The sequence below is a fragment of the Strix uralensis genome, chromosome 1, assembly GCF_047716275.1.
Source record: "Strix uralensis isolate ZFMK-TIS-50842 chromosome 1, bStrUra1, whole genome shotgun sequence".
Taxonomy (NCBI): domain Eukaryota; kingdom Metazoa; phylum Chordata; class Aves; order Strigiformes; family Strigidae; genus Strix; species Strix uralensis.
This window is the reverse complement of record NC_133972.1, coordinates 127,513,532-127,533,403: the sequence shown is the minus strand read 5'-3', so window position 1 is coordinate 127,533,403 and position 19,872 is coordinate 127,513,532. Positions and strand designations below refer to the sequence as shown.

At 41.6% G+C, this 19,872-nt stretch overlaps 1 protein-coding gene across 1 annotated transcript in view; it reads right to left on the bottom strand.

Moving 5' to 3' along the window:
- The window catches only part of ASXL3 (ASXL transcriptional regulator 3), a 139,502-nt gene extending 120,316 nt beyond the window's left edge, over nucleotides 1-19,186 (bottom strand). Inside the window, exon 1 of the mRNA XM_074880396.1 lies at nucleotides 18,868-19,186. Coding sequence (XP_074736497.1) covers nucleotides 18,868-18,921 — 54 coding nt within the window. The 5' untranslated portion in view covers nucleotides 18,922-19,186. The remainder of the gene's footprint in view (nucleotides 1-18,867) is intronic.
- Nucleotides 19,187-19,872: the final 686 nt, after the last annotated feature.

The window sequence follows — 19,872 nt, the reverse complement described above, 5'->3', positions numbered from 1 at the left end:
TGAATCTGTCTCTGTAATCCGTGCATCAGTACAGATAAGAAAGAAAAGTAAAACCAAGCAAGGAACGGAACAAAGATGTAACATGAACAAGAAAGCAACACATAAAAATACCTAAACCTGCTGAAATACATTAAGTTTTAACATCAGTTATGTGCATGGTTGCTAGTCCACACTTTTTTTAGGTTCAGAGGTAATGCTACTGACCTGTAGAGGTTTAAAGTATACCCCAAAAACGGTTTTCCCTAGCCCTCTTTTAGACAAAAGCACTTTACAGTTCCTTTAGCATGAACTAGAGGGAACAACTGGGAGAGTGTTTCCTGCAAGAGAATTTCTACTATAGAATTTGTTTGCAGGTCAGTCTGATCCACCTAGCTTTGCTAACCTGCCAGATACGTAAGGCACTATCATCTCCTAAAATACTGAATGAAAGAGCAAGAAAGAGTGGAATGATTGTTTGTTCATTCCATTGCTTTGACTGGCTGGTTTGAGGCCTGTTCTGAGATGTCTGGACCCTTTTTATTGTTCTTTTCAGAATTTATTTATAATGTCATATTTTAAACTTATAGAAAGACAGCAACAGTGTTTTGGAAATTCCAGATAAACTGTACAATTGACATTTTGAACTCAAAAGAAATTGGATTACAATTCAGCTAAAATTAAACATACAATTGTGTTATTCCTTTAAAAGGCACAAGCTCTAGCAGCAACGACATCTTGCCATTGCTAGTGGCCTCATACATCACACCAGAAAACGTAGGGTAAAGTTTTCAACCCTAAACAACTGGCTTATAATAACTTATTGATCCGGTCTGACATACTGAAACAAAAGGAAAGCTATGTATTTCTCTCTTTACTAAAGCAATCAGCCTGTCCGAGCAACCAGGAACTTTCACTTAAAGGCTCTGTCAGCACAGATCCATAAACACCTCAGTGACTGTAACAGGATGAAGCCAGTGAGCACACCAAATCCCATCAGATTTCTGTAAGATCAAGATCAAAGATACATACCCTAGTGAGCAGGATGTCAAACTTGCTACCCCGGCATGGGTTCCATTATTAGCAGCAGGATTACTAGTGATGACTTCAGTTCAAGCGATGGAGCATCCTGATTCTCAGAATGACTGCTCAGTTCTGACAGTGCAGTCCAACCTCCAGACTTCTGCTTAGCCATGCAAGCCATGCCCCTTCTTGCTTTGTATCACAATATCCCGTTGCCTCTCACGCTGCCCAGCCTTTCTCTACTCTCAAAGTGATACTCTCATCTTTTGAGGTGTTGCAATACCCCTAACTTCTTTATCTCCCACCTTTCCGCATCCCAACTGAAATACCTTTCTTTCCTTGTCCTTACCCCAGTACACTCCTATGTCCTCTACCTCCCCAAACATTAGCAGATCCTTACAGATGCAGTTCATTGCCATGGGTTCCCCAAAGCCCCCACACAGGTACACAAGTGCTGCGTAGGTAGTCAGTACTGAATAGCTAGCTAGCAGCATGATGTAGCTCTTAGGTGCTGACAAGACAAATGTGAACTTCCCATAGCTTGTAGACCATATTCTCTGACTATTTAAGTTTAGAGTAGAAGTTTGAATTTCTATTTCAGTGCACCCAGCTGAAAAAGATGGGTCAAAGCTGTTTACAACTACGAATCATTATTCCAGAAAAGGGGCCAGGAGCAAAACACAGCTCTGCCACCCAAAAACATTACTGAAATTGCACTCATTCAGTGTTCACACAGGCCATGATCCTGAAATGCCTCTAATTCCAGCAGGGATAAAAATTCCCCTTTGGCACCTACCCCTGTATAAAATGAAGAGAGGCCATGCTTAGGTGACTGGAACTAATGGAGTGGAATGGATATGAGTGCCCTGTCAGCTGCCCTTATATTACTGATAACAGAGGAAAGAACTACCACCAGTGTGAATACATTCATCATTACTAAGGGAAGAAGAAAAAAAATACTAAGAAGCACCAAACCCCAAACATATTTGCTTCTATGTATGCTGTTTTCTCTACTGAAAGCTGAAACAGATTATTTTTTTCTGAGACACTGAAAGGTGTGCTGTATGTTTCAGCATAGTAAAATTTAAAAAAAAGAGTAAAACTTCCCAGAAAAATCAACAGATAGAATGAGTATATGTCTGTTTTAAAAGCCTTCATCGTGTAATTTCCTCAGGCAAATGTAATGTGTAAGGGTTACTTTTAATGTGAGAAATAAAATTCCTACTGGCTACTCTCTGAATGTACCAAATTTAACAGGAGGTGACAGTTATGCCGGTTTTCTTGCCGTTGCTTTACTATCAGAGCTTATCTTGTTAGACAGTGTCCCAAAGACACAGACCTAAGACTTCCAGAAGGCAAAAAAATTAAAAAAAAAAACAACAAAAAAAAACAGGAGGGGGAAGAGAAAAAGAAAAAAGGATAGCTGAATACAAATAAAATATTTTTAATTATGCACTCTACCTAAATATTCTTACATATTAGTTCTGGGCATTTTAAGCATTTCACCCAGGTAAAACTCACCCACTAAAAGGGTAAGACAAGTTTCATGCTGTAACTGACATCGACTCAATTGATGTACCATGAATATATTTAACCAACCGAAAGGCACTTCTACCCATGTTACTAAAATATGGTTAATGACAGCAAGCATAAAAATAAAACTTTAAAAATTATAATTCCATTTTAATTGTCAGATAGATGGCATGATACCACCTCATGAAATTTACAGCACATTTTGATGCTCAGGTGAAAAGCCGGTATAGGTCACATTGATCCTCTTAACCTCACAAAGGAAGTCCATAAACTTCACAACTCAGTTGTTTGCTCTGTTCCTCACTCACGGGATGATACACAGCATCACTCCCTTCAAATTAATAAGCAAGCAGAGATGCAGAAAATTACAAAAAATGTATCTAATGCATGGAACCTGGAAAGAAATTCCCAAGAGGTGTACAGCAAGTGATAAAGCTGGAAAAATTAAAAGTCCCTTGCAATCACAGACACAACAGAAAGCCACTTTCAGTTCCTTAAAACCACCAGGTACTGAAGGCAAAATGGAAAACCAAAATCTCCACAGAAGGAAAAATGATTAAAGCTTTGGTTTTGTCTGTTTGGGGTGTTGGTTTTTTTTGGTTAGTTGGGGTTTTTTTGGGGGAGTGGTGTGAGGCCGGTGGGGGTGCTGCTTGCTTGTTTGTTTGTTTTAAATAGGAGAGTTATTCTTTCTTGTCAGAACAACCAATACAAAAGAGTAGAGTCTTAAGAGTTCTTGGGTATTACGCAGTTTTTTCCTTCCAAAGCTTGCACAATTATTTCACATCAGTTTTTGTTAGTCTGAATCATGACATCATTGTGTACAGAACAGACTTCACTGGCACAATCCAGATCTCCTGCATAAATTGCTCTGAAAACAGATATGATAAGTCATGGTTTTGAACTAAAGAAATACAGCCTTCTCATAGAATGTGTAAAGAGAGAATTCTTTTGTTAGCTGTCAGTGGGATTTTGCTATCTCTGTTAAATATATAATGGTTAGTGTCATAACAAAGATCACCCATCATGTTATGGCATTTATCTTCATGAGTGAAGAGAGGAAGGGCTACTGTGATTTATTCCGTCTCTCCTCATGAGACGATTAATGTCATAAGAGATTAGTCTTCAGTACTGACTTTTACACAGAATAAAATACAGGGTTGGAGTGGGATGCTAGGCAGTTTTAATTGCCACAAGTTTTGAAGCCCACATTACTTACAGATGGCACAGTTGACAATTACTCATTTATGATTTTCAAAAATAGGAGAATATTTTGCAGTTCACTAACTCATATCCATTTTGTGTCATTTATTTGTTCAGTCCTTCCTACCAGTCTTTCCATATAGTCCTTTCCCCCCTCTCATCACCTAAGTCCGCCCACACTTGTCCTGTTAAATACACCATTTACTGCAGAAGTGAAGTCCATACTGGTGGTTTATAGTGATATTTGGTAGCATCTGTTTAAAGGTTTGAAAAAAACACTGTTTAACAACTATTTCGAAGAAACATTTGTCACAATACAGGCAGATCAGAAAGAATATATGATGGCTCTGCATCTGTGTTTGTATTCATATGTAACTACATAAACAAAACCAGGATAGAAGGAGCAGCTTTCCTCATGTTTTGAGAAAAGTTACATGCTAACTTCTTCCCAGAGACCTTGTAAAATAATCTGGCCATCCTAAATTTAAGTTAATAATCATTCAAAAGCCTATCACTTCAGAGAAATACACACAGAATATTTTGTTTATATGCTCCCCACTCCTTCTTATGAAAGAAAATACTTCAGACAATACTGTGGTGAAAAAAAACATAAGCAAAAGTTCCACTAAAGAGGGAAGAATTATTTTTCCTCAAAAATGGAACATGGATTGTCTGTATTTTCTTAAATTCTCCTTTTCTGGATACTGCTAAATCATGCCAAGCTAGGTAAACTTTAATCCTTGATATAGAAGTTTTTACTGTTAAAAACAGCAATCCTTTACCATTGGTTTACATCAAATAGAACACATTATTAAAAAGCTCTCACCACAAAGCATTATCTTTATCTAGGTTTCTCAAGTACTGACTTAAACACTTTTATCAGGCTGTTAATCATATCCACATATAATGCGATCAGCAACTAAGACCAGCCCTGACAGTGAAACCAACTAGGTAACAGGGCAACATTATGGCAGGGAGGAAGTATCATGAAAGCTAAGGACACTTCTTATTGATGGTAAGTGGATAGGAGAGAAAAATCAATGGGTCCTCATCAGTACAACTGTCTACCAGCTGATTTCCCTTAGAGATTTAAACCAATAGGAGCAATCCCTTGGCATAGGTAAACAAATTCAATAGGACCTCCAGCCTATAAAGAAGAAAGGTGAACTGTGACTTCAAAACTGGAGTTCGTAAGGAGACAAAAGGCTGATTGTTAAACAAAGTTTGTAATCAGATCTCAAAGCAAAATACAGAACATGTCTTCCCTCACGGGGGGGCAGGGGAGAACCTGAAAATGTTCAGAATAACCTGCAATTGTTGTGGAGGTTCCAAACTCCTGACCCTGCTTAAAGGCATTACTCCAAGCTACAAGACTGGCTGACCCCTCCAAGTCAAGCTGGACAAGCACTGACCAGGTTACAGTGAGAAACGGCCATCAGCCATACACATCATGCAGCTACCATCACTGAACTCCAGAATCACAACAAAGTAATTGCTCAACAGAGAAAAATCACACAGGATTTTATAAAGGAATATAAATACAGAGACTTCCCAATAAGCTAGGCTTTCTGTGCAAGACAAACTTCTATTTTTAAGGGTCCTTAGTATCACAGCATATTTCTTATCCTAAGACCCCTCACTATACATTGAACAGATTCAGCTGTTACCCATCAGGACGGTAACTGCAACCCAAGAAAAGCAAACCAAGAGACAGTAAAACATGGATGGTATACAGTATATTCAGTCGTGGGATTTATTCTTTTTCTATGAGCACCGACATACATACACATGAGGATGTGAGTTTTCCTGAAGTCACATGTCCTCAGCAAATACAGCAGTAAAAATTGTCAGCTCCTAGGAAATGCTACTGGCAAATAAATTCAATGTCTATGGGGTTTGGGCACATCATTTTAGATTTAACGTTTCAGAGGTTGATAATAATACATGTTTTAGCTATATCTTCCGTTTCCCTCCAAAAGTAGGTAGCAATAAGTGAACAGAAAAATGAAAACTGCTTTACGGATAAGTTACACTGCCTCAACTTGGGCTTGCAGTGTAACTACCGAACTCATACTGTGCCTTTGGAACAATGAGAATTAGTAATGAGATTAGCCTTACAGTTCAAATCCAGGAATGCAACTGTCCTTTACCTGTACCGGACAATCTCATCCAAAGACATAAAATTATACTTAGGAGATTTACATGCTATGTCCTCTGAGGTTAAAACAAAAATAAACCAAGGTGTCCAGGATCACAAGGAAACTACCACAGTCTCATATTCAAGCATCATGTCAAACAGACTCATGGACATGGGAGATTCTAGGAGATGTATATTTTTTTGCTGCTCTAGAAATAACCTGAGCAAGATAATCCAAAAACAATTCTGAAAATTCCAACAGGAGATCTTACTACCAAAGGGATGAAAGAATATTTCAGAAGACAAATAGGTCTTTTCAATTATTTCAAAGGGATTACTTACAATTTCAGCCAAAGGAATACTGTTGTTAGCTGGTTATCTAAGTGAAATGATAGCAAAATAAATAAACAAATAAAATGCAATTTTATCCCAGAATCCAAACTTTTTTTTCTTTTCTTTCATTGTCAGTCATAGATTTATTTCCCTCCCTCTGGTACCTTTACTATTCTGCTTTTCATTGCTACAAGAACATCTCCATCTTGTTCTTCACTGCTTCCCAATGCAGCACTACCATTTTTCTTCCCAGGATTACATCAGTATCACCCAGGCACACACTCTCTTCACCACATGCCATGCCAACAGACATAACCCAGTTTCATTCTCTTCTACTAATCCCAGAAAATGTATGCAAGTACTAAAAGTAATAAGCTTCATACCTATTATTATGTATGTATGTAGCACTTAAAACCTCATTTTTTTCAGAACATTAGTCCTCAGAATGCTTTCCCCAGATCCCTTCCCTCCTACTCCATACGCATATTTTTCTATAAAATTAACTCCAACATTTAACAACACTTTAACTAACACATGAAGCTTCTTGCCATAACAGCTCTAGGAATGCTGATAACAACAAACAGGTGCAGTGATTCTTTAATTTTTTTAAACCTCTAATTCTCTTTGCAGCTCTTTCAAAATTATTTCCCAATCACTATGCCTATCTACCAAGTTCAGTTATCTAGGCAGCCACTTTTGTAGATCTGGCTCAGAATGAAGACAGGAGCATTATTTTACTTTAACACTAACTTTAAAGAGCTTGAAACATTCTCCTACAGCTCAGACACTAATATAATGAGTTAGTGCATGAAAATTACAGTATGAAACTGTGTCTGTCCTCATTAAGGATAGTTAAAATTGACTACACAGACTGAGATTTTCTCTTTTTTTGCTGTTTTTTAATTTAATGGAAGTGTTAAAGATTTCGAGAATTATAGTAAGATCAGAATGTTTTGATAATGTGTCAAACAGTCTATCTCCATGCAAAGTAGGTAACCCTACAAATTAATGGAGACAGAAGTGTTCTCTTTTGCAACACAACAATTATTTCATTAGACGTTAGTCTAAAAAAAATTCTAACAGGTCCCTGAAGAAAAAGAAAAAAAAATCCCATTTAGGCCAAACTAATTTGCCAGATTAAGGTATTTTAGCTTTTTTTTGGTTGGTTGGCTGTTTTTTCTAAACAGATTAAAAGATAATAAGACAATGTTTTTCCGATCTAACTTCCAAAATCCAAACAAAACATTCTTGATCAACTGCTTTGACTCTATTACCCCAAAATTTTTTCTAGTTTCCCATCTTCTATTGAAGTTTTCAATCTGTAGTTCACAGACCAGTTGAAAGACTACCTTTTTGGAATCCATGAAACATAGTAGCTCAAATGATTGCTCAGACACTGACTTTCTCCTCAAGGCCTTTCACTCTGCCCACTCTTCTTATTGCTTATCTCTTGCACTGTATCCTGCACCCTTCAGCCAGTCAAGCATCTGTTCACTTCTCCCACATTTATGATCTCTTTCCCTGGAAAACTCCCCAGACAGCCATATAAGAGTTCTGCAGTCTCCTCCTCAAGTGCCACTGCTGCTGTGGGCCTGGAGGCTAAATTAACAATCCACAATCATTACAATGAACATCAAACATTTACTGTGCAGGGCTGATCACAGCACAGGTACTGAGAAGTTCCTGTGGAGGTACTTAGTAAATGCAACACTCATCAGCAGTGCACGTATACAGCATGCAGTAACTTGCACAGCCAGACTGATAAAAATCTCCAAATTTACCTTGTGAAGCCACGGCCCTCTAGTTCTTAAGTGCTTCTACAACTCTAAAAAAGAGCATGTTTTAGTATCACAAACACTTAGTGGGGCTCACCATCACTGGAACACTGTATCACAAAGAGCAGGAAAGATCCCTCATAAGGTAACTGCAATGTTCAATCTAGCTTAAAGCAGTAATCCCATTTTCTTTCAGTATCTGCTCTTTGGGGGCTGATCCCATGCTCTAGAAATCAGTAAAAGTCTGTTAGTGAATACTCTAACAACAAGGAGCATCAGCCCAAGACAAAGACATAGCATTGGCTATCATTGACAAGTTCTGCTCAGATGGGTAGCTCTTGTTCCAAAAGCGATAGGGGAAATTGGCAGTGAGTCAGCTGATCCCTGAACACTGACTGGAGGAACAGGATTTCAGCATGAAGAACTTGTATTGCAAGATGAAACACCACCACAACTGGACCAACCCAAGAGCTGGGAGCAACGTCCATTTCTTGCTATTGCTGTCTACCCAAAGGATGCTGGGGCTCGTTATGGGCAGACAAAATGTCCCAGGCACGTAGACTTGTTTCTATGATTCTCCTAGTCAGTCTCACAGGGCTGGAACCCAATACTTGACATGGTGTATACATATATATATATATATATAAAGATATATATATATATAAAAGATTCAGGCTGCTAAGTCAGGAATTCAAGGAAGCACATCAAAACATGCAATCCTTATTCTGTCCTCCCATCGAATATTTCCTACTGGGATACCTGGCAAAAAGCACTTCAGCTATTACCCAGGAGGCCACTGTTGTACTGTGATCTATATTCAAAGTCTCCAGCTACTCAGATGTACTGGGCAGGATGAAGTAAATCATCACAAGAATCTCCACCATTCTTTTTAAAGATTAGTAGCCTTATAAAAGACAGCTCAGGCTCTACAGTACTGCTTTCCCTTTTCCACAATCTGGCCTGATGGACCCAAGCACTTGCTGAACTGTCCAGCCATTCTGCTGACATGTGCTTAACCGACAGGAGATGTTTAATAATGCAACACAACTTGACAGCACAGCACCCTGCAAACAGAACAAAAAGGAAGACAAACAACCTGTTTGACAAGGATTGCCAATGTAGCAAAATTGGCTACACAGATTTTTCTTCTTCTTGGTCAAAAAAAAAAAAAATTTCAAACCCAGACACCTCAGTACAATAACAACCCAAGAAAATGCTTGGTAGTCCCTGACATCTTCAGGAAGGTACACACTTGTGGAGTCATGGGTCATCTTGAAACCAGTAACAAAAAGGTATTAATGTATCTTCAGTAGTAACTTACTTGAAAATGTCTTCAACAGTGATTTACTGAGTTAATTCGACAGCTAGACAGTGAGCCCCACTAAGTTATTCTACTTTTTTTTTAATAGAAGATGAGTGCTTGCAAGATGTCCCAAAAACTTGCATTATGAATGAAACAAATTATGAAGTGGATTATAATGCATTAAGCACTACTGCTCTAAGTACAAACTTGCTGCAGCATTTCTACATCAAACTGCTGAAAAAATCCAGAGACTAAGTCCAAAAAAGCCTCAAAAAAGCAGAGAATGTGAATGAGCACCATTAAATGGATACAGAATTCTCAATCTGCACAAGAAAATTGATGTTTTCTGTCTAGTCACTGTCAGAAAAAAAGAGGTAATGATGCGTTTGAATTCTAAATCATGCCCATTGGACAACTTTTCCTAATCATTTTATTCTCTTAGTTCTCCCATTTTTGTAAGTAGGATGTGAAATTCCACAAAAAGACCAGCTTCTGGCAAAGGTTCCTATGGGTAACGAAAGTTACCAAGTGATTTTATTGATTTCACAAAACTAAAACTACTTTGGGGTGTGTGACTTACTTTAAAGTCTAAACAGACAAGAACCTTGAGGTCTTTTTCCAACTTCATCTTCTATGATTATCGGTTCTATAATTATCAAAGTAATGTTCTAATTAAGATGCTTTTCCTGCTCTAAACCCCAAATTCCAAAGAGGTTCTAATTGGTCTTACCTGTGTAGAATTTCTAAATGACAGCAATGCCAAATGACATGAAGGAAACTAGTGTGATCAGACAGTGTCATAATTTTGAGATAGGTGCCAGAATCTTGGTCCAGAAGAATGACAGCTGGCTATGGCCAATAAGGGCCTATTTTCTGCCATTACCCTTGTTGGTATATAGACGTAGTGACATGGAATGTCACATGCTTCTCTGATATAGCAATGCCAATAGATATCCCAGCAGCTGGGGGGTAACTGAGAATTCTGAGGCATAAAAAGGGTTAACATTTATCCAAAAATCGACATCAATAGATGTACTGAAACATCTGGATGTGGAATTTGTTCAGTTAAACTGACAGAACCAAAAGAAAAATAATCAAAACAGAAAGTTATCACTTAATGAAGGATGAAGTACTTTGGCAATACGATGATAGTGGTAGAGCCTCATCTTATATAAAGAAAGTTCAAGCTGCAAAGGCTAGAACAAATCATATGGGACATGAAGATTGTGACTTACTAGACTCTGTAGATATTTCACAAGACATCTCACCAACTAGAGCACAGTTAGGCAGGTTCTCCAGGCTGCTAAGAATCAGCTGAAATGGAGTAAAACTTTGACCTTCAAATGGTTGACGTATACTTTGGTTAAGGCTCTTCTTCCTCTCTAGACACCAAGTTATACAGGAAGCTAACCAGGATAAAGCAATATAAACCCTGACTAGAATGATTGCTTCACTAAATCCTGTCTATACTTAATCAAGATCACAACAAGAAAAATAGATTCGACATTAAGTTCTCCAAACTAAATAATCTACTAGCTCAAGACGTTTGTCTGTCAAGGAACACTTTTGAAGTTGTAGATGTTTAGAAAATGTTGTTATCTGTAAATCAGACTATGCGCTGTAGGATGCGACTGTCACCCACAGGATAATGATCTCTAGAGTTGAACCTCTAAAAGCAGTGAGGAGACACTCATCGTTACAGGCTCAGCTAGACCAATCTATGTATACAGGACAACAAGTTTTAAAACAGAGTATGTAATGTGTGCCATCTAAAGAAATTACTTTCTGATGCTCCAAAACCATGAATAATAATCTAGGACATGACCTGGAATGTCTTCTACAGAGCACTACAGCCCAAGCCTCTTAATGGGTCTGTGAATGCCCCTGGTGATTCCAGAACAACAGACTGAACTGTGATTGTTGATCTTGGCAAAGGTTGTCAGCAACTAAACTCAATGCTACACTACAGTCTCCTCAGACACCTGAAGTACAGGATGCCACATCAGACTCAGAACCTGCAATGTAACAGCTGGATCCCGTATGTTAAAAACCTCATCTAAAAGGTCCTCCAGTATTGAGGAAAGATACATGCCAGGGTCCACACAGACTTTGTCCTGCTGAGCTCAAGCCATTAATGAGAGCTGAACTCTTAACATTCCAAGGGTGAATACACCAGATCCCCCTAGCTTCCTGTTCCAATGTCAAAAACACCAGAGCTTGCTTAGACCAAAGTGAATAGTGCTGCTCTAGATCTCTCCAACACCAAGTGCAGTCCACAAGCCCAATCAGTGCACTGACACCAAAAAGGCTCTAGGAGGAAGGTACGCACTGCCAGATGTCTCCTGATAATCATGACATCTGTGCTAAAGTACTACAGTCATAACTGGATATATTTAGGTAGTGGTCTGCTTAAGGTACGATATTCAGGAAGACATAGGTCATCCCTTCAAACCAAGATTAGCTGCAGGTAAGAAGGCACCTCTCTACCCTTTTTACACTCCCAGCAGGTACACCTCCTCCCACGAAAGTAACTGCAGCGAGACTTTGCAAAGACAGAGCAGCCTCACAGGGCCAGTAAATCAACGATATGGGTTTCTTTGGGGAGGGTGACTGTCACTCAAAGTTGGTAAGAGATTAAATGGGCCACCTACAGCCAATCTGTTGTCCTTGAGCAGCATGGAGATTTGCTACCTGAACTAACAGGATGAGCAAATGGGCTGAACTGGGATGTGCTGCTCAGAGCTGGCTCTATTCCAGGTTGTTGTCTACCTTTGCATAGAAAGCTGACTGTTCCAGAGTGAAGGCTAAGACATTTGATTCCTTCAGTCTGTAAGTTCCTCAAAAGGAGGATCTGGTCAGTTTTAACCAGAACCCATGGAATCGTAAAGAAATCATTTCCACTAATCACATCTTCTCCCAGGTCTTCTCCCAGTCCAGCAGAAAAGGAGGCCACTATTTAGTTATTGCTATTTACAGGGAATGCCAAGATTATCATCATCATACCCAGGAAAAGGGAAAACATTTTGAAGCTTACATTTAAAAAAACCCTTTTACTCCAAAGCCAAGAGGTCAAGTTTAGCAAATGACTCGTCAAGTGACTGTAATCCACTGGTCACAGTATAAAGAAGAAAGAAAGGCTCCAGCAGGAAGTACAGCGAGTTTGGCTTTTCACCTTGCAGACAGCATGCACCCTGGTCCAAACTAGGATGCTGCAGTGACACGATTTGATGCAGGGAATTGGTGAACTGGGCTAGCAAATCGAAAGCACCCTAGCTGTGAAGGGTGGGTAGGGCCTTGGGTGTGGTTAGTGGAAAATATTTCACTGGGATTCTACCAGTTCCACACGCAACTGACCAAATCTCATTTGTGAGAAACTTATCTGCCGGAAGAATTAAAAACAGATCAGTTATTTCAACCAAAACATGCAGTATGACAGGAAAATACTGGTTCTTCTACAGAGAAAGGTAAGCCAGGTGTCACTGGTAGCATTTACTATAACAGTGAGCATTAAAACATATACCTTACGGCACTGAGAATGCCTTCACATCGTTGAGGAATGTTCACATTTAGGTTCCTGTAAGGGTTTTCTCCTATGTTACCCTGCTTTGATAGAAGTAAGGTGACATTACTGAGAACGGGTCCCATTCCTGGGTTGGGTTCCTGCCTTCCTAAAGGTCTGTGATGCCGAGGGTTAAAGGGCTGTCTCAAGATAAGAGTTAGAAGCTTTCAGTCTGCCCTAGAAAAATGCAAAAGGTGAGCTGAAATAGATTAAATTTATATTTTATTTGTAGATCACCTTTTAAAATAAAAAAAAATATTAAAGCACACTAATTTCTGTATTTCATGCTAACAAAATAAAATACTGACACTTAAAAGACAACCACAGAAGGAAAAAAAAAAAAAAATAAGTGCAGGTTCAACCTTGTCTAACAAGTGCAAAAATCACTTTGAATAAAACAAACCGGAGGAAACCCTAGAGCAAACCAAAATAAAATATAGCTCTTCAAAGCAGCATTGACTGTGGATCAAAGGGAAAGGCCATCAGAACTTCCCAAGCCACGTTTCTGCATGTCTGAAAAAGAATTAACTCAGAACAAATATGGAAATAATAGTAGGTCTCTGTTAAGCCAACAACAAAGAAATCCTTAATACCATAAAACAAAGTTATGTCAAATCTCCCATTTTTAAACATACCCAAAGCTCCTTTCACACAATGCTTTAAAATGTTATTTATAGTAACAAAAGACTCAAGATAAAAGTCAAAGGGATTATCATCAATGGTCTAGCTACAGAGAAGTTAACTCTTCTGATTTTTTGTTTCATTTGTGGTCTTCAAATATGAAGATGTAATGCAAAAATACTTCCATACCACTACATGATCTGTTTCAACTACACTATCTTAGCAGACCAGATGAAGCAACAATCAGCTTTTGGACAGCCAGTCACATTAAACGGTAACGTGCAAGCTAACAATGCCAATGGGCTTTTGTTGCTTTTCATGACTTTTTTTCAGCATCGGTTTCCTTAATTAATTAGTATAATTTTCTTAAAGTTTACAGAAGCAAGAGAACAACTCTTAATTAAGAGCCAGATCCTGTCAGGAGATCAGTGCAAGAAATACAAGAATTAAGGTATGAGTATTACTCACCCAATACGCACAGGTCACCTGAACCATGAGGACTTTCCATAGCACCATAAAGCACACAGTCTTCAGTAACACAAGAAAACCTTTCTTTCAGAACAAAAATTGGAGAAGAAAGAGCAAAAATACTGGAGAGGAGATCCAACACACAAATGACCGAACAAGCACTACTGTTCTCATTCTTGGGATTTTCTTCTGGTTTATTGTCAACTAGTGGTAGAGGCTTAACTGAACTGTGTTTCAAAACACCACTTGTAGGGGAAAAAAAAGAGGGCAATAATAAGGGCAAGCTACTCATAAAAAACGTTTTTAAAATACCACCATAAACCATCACCCTTCATAGGCAGATGATCTATGCTTCATACATACACTGAGCTCTGCATTCCTGAAGCGAGCAACTTCCACTCATTTTGTTCAGGCCTCTTTCACCCTTCTATATCACAAATAACAAAGGATCGTGTCTAGCAGTCAAATGATAAAAGTTGGATCACTGCTACCTACTTAAAACTGTTATCAGTTCTTGTGTGGCAGAGTATCCTTGGACGTGTTTTGTTCTCAGTATTTTTCATTTCAGTATTTTTTATGTAATATCTTATGGCATGAAATCATTAAGAAGCAGAATTCACTATTTCATGACTTTCAGCAACTGCTTGAGAGTCCTTGTGAGTTTAAGAACAGATGAAACTAAACGGATACAAGTTTTTTCAACTGAAAGGAATCACTACAAATTGCTTAAACTACTCAAGTGTTTAACTTTTCTATTCATTTTTTATGAGTTCCATGTATGACCAGAAAACAACACTATAGTTTCAGCAAATGGGGATCAACTGAAAGACAGAGGAAAAACAGGACATTTCTCCTCCTTCCTTTTAAGATTTTCATTTGTTCTCAGTCTTAAGTGTTCTATCTTAGTCTATCAGACACAAAAAGCAGAAAACTGGTATGGAGATAATGCCCAGGTCGTACGTAAGCATTGCCGTAGTCTGCTGCAAAAGCGCAGTACAAAGTGAGTTGACATATCGGGTCTACATCAAAGATATGCCCTGTGGCAGGTTGTAAAGACAGGTTGCAATTTTGTCCATAAAAATGCATGTTCTACAAAATGGGTTCTGTAACATGAACTGTTAGTGGTATGCCACCATTCCACTGATCCTGCACATGCGTTCATTTCTCAGGAATGCTTGTAAGCTGGGCTCTGCCTTGCCCTAAGATAAGCAGACTTGCATGAGGAAAAAAGCAGTGTGTCGCAGACAGAAAGATTCAACTCTCAGCAGGAGACTTTGTCCACAAAATGCGAGTTCCAATTCCAATTCCAGGACATGCCAGTGGCTCCTGTTTCAGTGCCTGTATCACATACGTGGTACTTACAGAGAGAGCTGAATATAATGGGAGTCCTTTCCTCCTTATCTTTTAAAAATTAAGGGAACATCTTGAAAAAACACTGCATTGCAGGAACTTAAGTTTTCAAAGACCCTTTAATCACATACCAAAAAACACTAAATGCAATGCTAACTGTCAGTTTGGAGCCTCACCACTTAGACTTACACATTACAATGTATTTTAAGACTGTCATGTAATATATTTTTCTAAAGTACTTCTTCTTTCATTGTGAATGTGGGAAATGGAGAGCTGTGTAATGATTTCAGGCTCGAGTCCAGTTTTTGTACTCTTTTTTATCCATAACTATTACATGGTGCATTATGAGTTTCAATATAGATTGAATATAGAGACGTGACCATATCCATTTCTCTCATAATTACTGTGAGAGAAGTAGTAATAGAGAGTGAATGAGGCAAAAGTGTGGCCACAGAAGGAAGATGATTTTATGACTATGAAACAGAACTACTACGGAGACGCTGTCGGTACCGTAACTGCCTCTCCCACAGATTTCCTGCACAGCTTTGAGTAAGGTACTTAATCTTTCCATGCCTCAGCTCTGCATGGGTAAAGCAGAGGTCAAAATACTTAACTTCATAGGCATGTTATAAGTATAGAAACATTTGTGTTTGGGAAGCTACCGGCTGGTGCTAATAATAGCTATGTATGTACGACTGAAACATAAAAGAAAAATAGATTTTAGCACGGAGTTTGAAAGGGGTATAGAAAATTAGGTATGGCACCTCCCATGAAACAAAGAAAATAAAATGAAAAATCAGCAGCTCTAGTGAGTGAACTTAAAGTACCTGGGAAACTAGCATGCAAGTATGTCATTTAAATTCTAGATTGTAACATATGGACGTGCACAACAGAGTGAAAAAGCAATGCCAGCAACGTTACCTCTGTCATTTCATACTTCTCAGCACTTCACTTTGAAAGCCCAATATTGCTGTAATGTAAGGGCTTTTGTAGAAAATTTAACACGTAAATATCCATACATTTGCTGTACATATTAATTCCACCTCTTGTTCCTAAAAATAATTCAGCAGCATACAATTTTACAACGTATTGATCTAGGTAACTCATGAGTCGTTTTTTGTGAGTAGGTATCAATCACTTCATTGTTTACTTGTCGTTGGAAAGAAATTGATTTAATCAAACCTTGCAGTAATACATTATTGATGTATCCCAAGAAAACGAAGTCATAATGAACCATCAGGGTCCTAACATAAAATGCTGTAAGGAGTGGCAATTTTGGCTTCAATCTTTGTGATTTGCAGACATATGTCACTATACAAGTGAAGCCCCGTGCAAGGCTGTAGTTGGTCTGAGCAGCACTATCATTCACGTAACAGACTTGGGAAAAGTCCTCCATAACTTGGCAACCCCAGGAGGCTGGACAAAACCACACCATGGACCTCGTGTATCTCCACCACTTTTATACAGCGTTGTATCATTTTTACTCAGTTTTAGCAAATCATGACCCTTCTGGGGGAGCATGAGGTGATACGACATCATGAAAATAAGTCTTAGCCCTTCTCCTCAGCACTGGATCAGCCTTTGTTCTCCAGAGGCTTTAAACTTTTCTGTATATAGGGCCACATGGGAATAGCAATTTTACTCAATACACAATAAAATTCCTTTATGCACATTTGTCAAACAAAATACAGCTTACAGTGGCAACTGCAGCAGCAACTTGAAAGAGTAAAGTTACAATAGCATTTGATGTATTTTATAGACTTTTGAATACATGCTGCCAGTTTAATGCATGGAGAAACAAGTATTCTAGCAACACCCACTGATAAAATTATTTTGGCAAAGGCGAGTGCTTTACTGCAGTTCAACTTGTTACAATCGTGAGAAATAAGAGAGGACAGTAGTGACACTGTATCAGAACGTCTTCACTAAAGCCGCATTATTACAAAATCTTGTAGGATGTACAATGAGCCGTATCAGAATTTAGCACTGACCAAGCATATGAGAACAGCTCGGTACAGCTTACAGAGACATCTATAGGTAGTGTCTGTCTAATACCTTGTAATTATTTACGCAGGAGAGGCAGGCTTGAACTTCCCATGTAGGAATTCATACAAGGTAAAAACATTTTTACAAGAAATGTGCTTCACAACTAAACAAATAATAGTAATAAGATATGAATACCCATTACTAGAAACAGATGCACCATTAGCACAGGCATGTTACTTAAGCAATTAAGCCTGTATCGGAGATGGATAAAAGATAAAGTTGATGTAGATATGAAAAGCAATATAACCAGCAGCCTATCTTTCTAGCTTTATCATCTTTCTACACACCCAACTGAAGCCGAACGAGATCCAACTTTGCAGAAGACACACATACAAATGTGTACAACCATACATGCTGTATTGTGCTTAACTATTTGTTGTAAAATTCCTAGAAAGGAGAGAACCTGTACATACTCCAGAACTGAAGAACAACATAAACAATGTGCTCTATTACACTTAGCAAACAATAAATACGGGATCATGAAAACAGATACAGTAGGGTAAGGGAGACAGTTTTTTAATGAAGTGGGAATGGACTAGGTCTCCAGAGCCACAGAGGCTTTCCAGAAGTGGGTTTGATTGCCCTGGATTCTCCCTGCTTGGTGGGGGAGGTAGAGAGGGTGAAGGGAAATCCCAGGACAGAGTTATCTCCAACGTCCTCGCCCCTCACCCGTTCTCCCGTCCACACTAAAGGGATGAAAAGGCAATTCCCGTGTATTTCACTTTTCTCCAGAATTAAAAGGAGGAATTTTCTTGGGATAGCTGATGCATGAACTTACGGAGATAGAAACAATCCCTGGGTATTTACACACACACACACACGCAAAAGAAGAAAAGAATAGGCATTTCCTCACACATACACCGAGGAAGGGATGTAGCTATTTCTCCTCTCCAGGCGGGGACGGGAGGAGAGCAGAGGGCTGCCTGTACCGCCAGCCCGGGCTCACCCACGCTGGGAGCGGGCTGCCCCGGCCCCGACGGGGGGGAGGCACCCCCTCCCCAGCACCCCCCCTCACACACACAGAGGCACGCCCGAGCTCCCCTCACGCTGGGGCACCCCGGCCTCTCCCTTCACACACTAACTCGCACACGCACCAGCCCCTTCGCACACTCCCTCCCTCCGACCCTCTCACACGCTCGCACCCTCCCTCTCACTCGCACACTCGCTCACACACACTCCCGCACAGGCACTCACTCACAGGCACTCCCTCACACCCGCACTCCTTCACGCTCCCTCACACTCACACACACACTCTCCCCCCCCCATTCTCCCTCTCCCACAGAGTCCCTCACACACGCTCTCCCTCAGTCTCTCACACACACACTCGTTTTCTCTCCCTCCCCCCCGGCCCCTCACACGCACGCTCGCCCCAACGGCCCCAACCGCCGGCAACAAAGCGGCGGGCAGCGCGCGGGGCTGGCGGCGGCGGGACGCGCGCGGCGCGCGCGCACACACACGCGCGCACACACACACGCGCACACACACACACACACACACACACGCGCGCGCGCACACACACACACAATGCTGCCGCGGCACCTACCAGGCGGGCAGCCTCGGCCCAGGTGCGGTCCTTCTTCTTCCTCTTGTCTTTCATGTTTGCATCTCATTGAGGTGGTTCTGGGGGGGGGCGGGGGGAGGGCGGACCGGGGGGGGCGGGGGGGCCCGGAGGGGTTCCGCACGGACAATGATACGGTGACACCGAGCTCTGGAGCCCCCGGGGCGGGAGGGGCGGGGGAGGAGGAGGGGGAGGAGGAGGAGGAGGAGAAGGAGGAGGAGAAGGAGGAGGGGAGAGGGGGCCGGGCCGGCTCGGCTCCCCGCAGCGGCGGCAGCGGCGGCGGCACAGCTGACAGCTTGAGGGATGCTCCGCTACGCTCACAACAATGCACTATGACGTCACGCGGGGGAATGGCGCCCGCACCAAACATCCCCACGGCGGCCGCCCTCGCGAGGAGGCCGCCCGAGAGCGCTCCCGCCCCCAAGCCTCGCGAGAGCCGGCCGCGGCGCCGCGCTCCCCCCCGGGCTGGGGGCGGCGGCGGGGGGCGGGGGGGGCGGCCGGCCGGCGGGCGGCTGGCGGGGCCGGACTACAACTCCCGTGGTGCAGCGCGGGACGGCGGCGGGCGGGGCCCGTCCCCGGGGACGCGGCGCTGAGGGCGCTGCCGGGGCGGCAGCGGTTGTGACTGTTGGCGCCGCGGTTGCGATTGGGGCCCCTTCGCTTCCCCTCGTCGCCCGCGGGCGGCTGCTCTCCCCGTTTCACGCCGAAAGCGCGTTCGGTAAACCCGGCCGAAAATAGGGCCCGGCCCTCCCCCGCCGTGCGACCTCCTCGCTGGCGCTTACTTACGGCTGGGGCAGCCCGCGGCCTCGGCGGGGCCGGGCCGGGCCGGGCCGGCGGCGGGCCAGCTGCGGCGGGCCGCGCTGAGGGGAGTGTCGGGGGGCGGCTGTCGCGCCTGTCGCCGCGGCCGTTCCCGCCTGTGCCTTCCTCGCTTCGCTTCCACCCGCGTGCCGAAATCTGGCAAACCCAGCCCTGGCCGGAGAGGTGCCAGCTCGG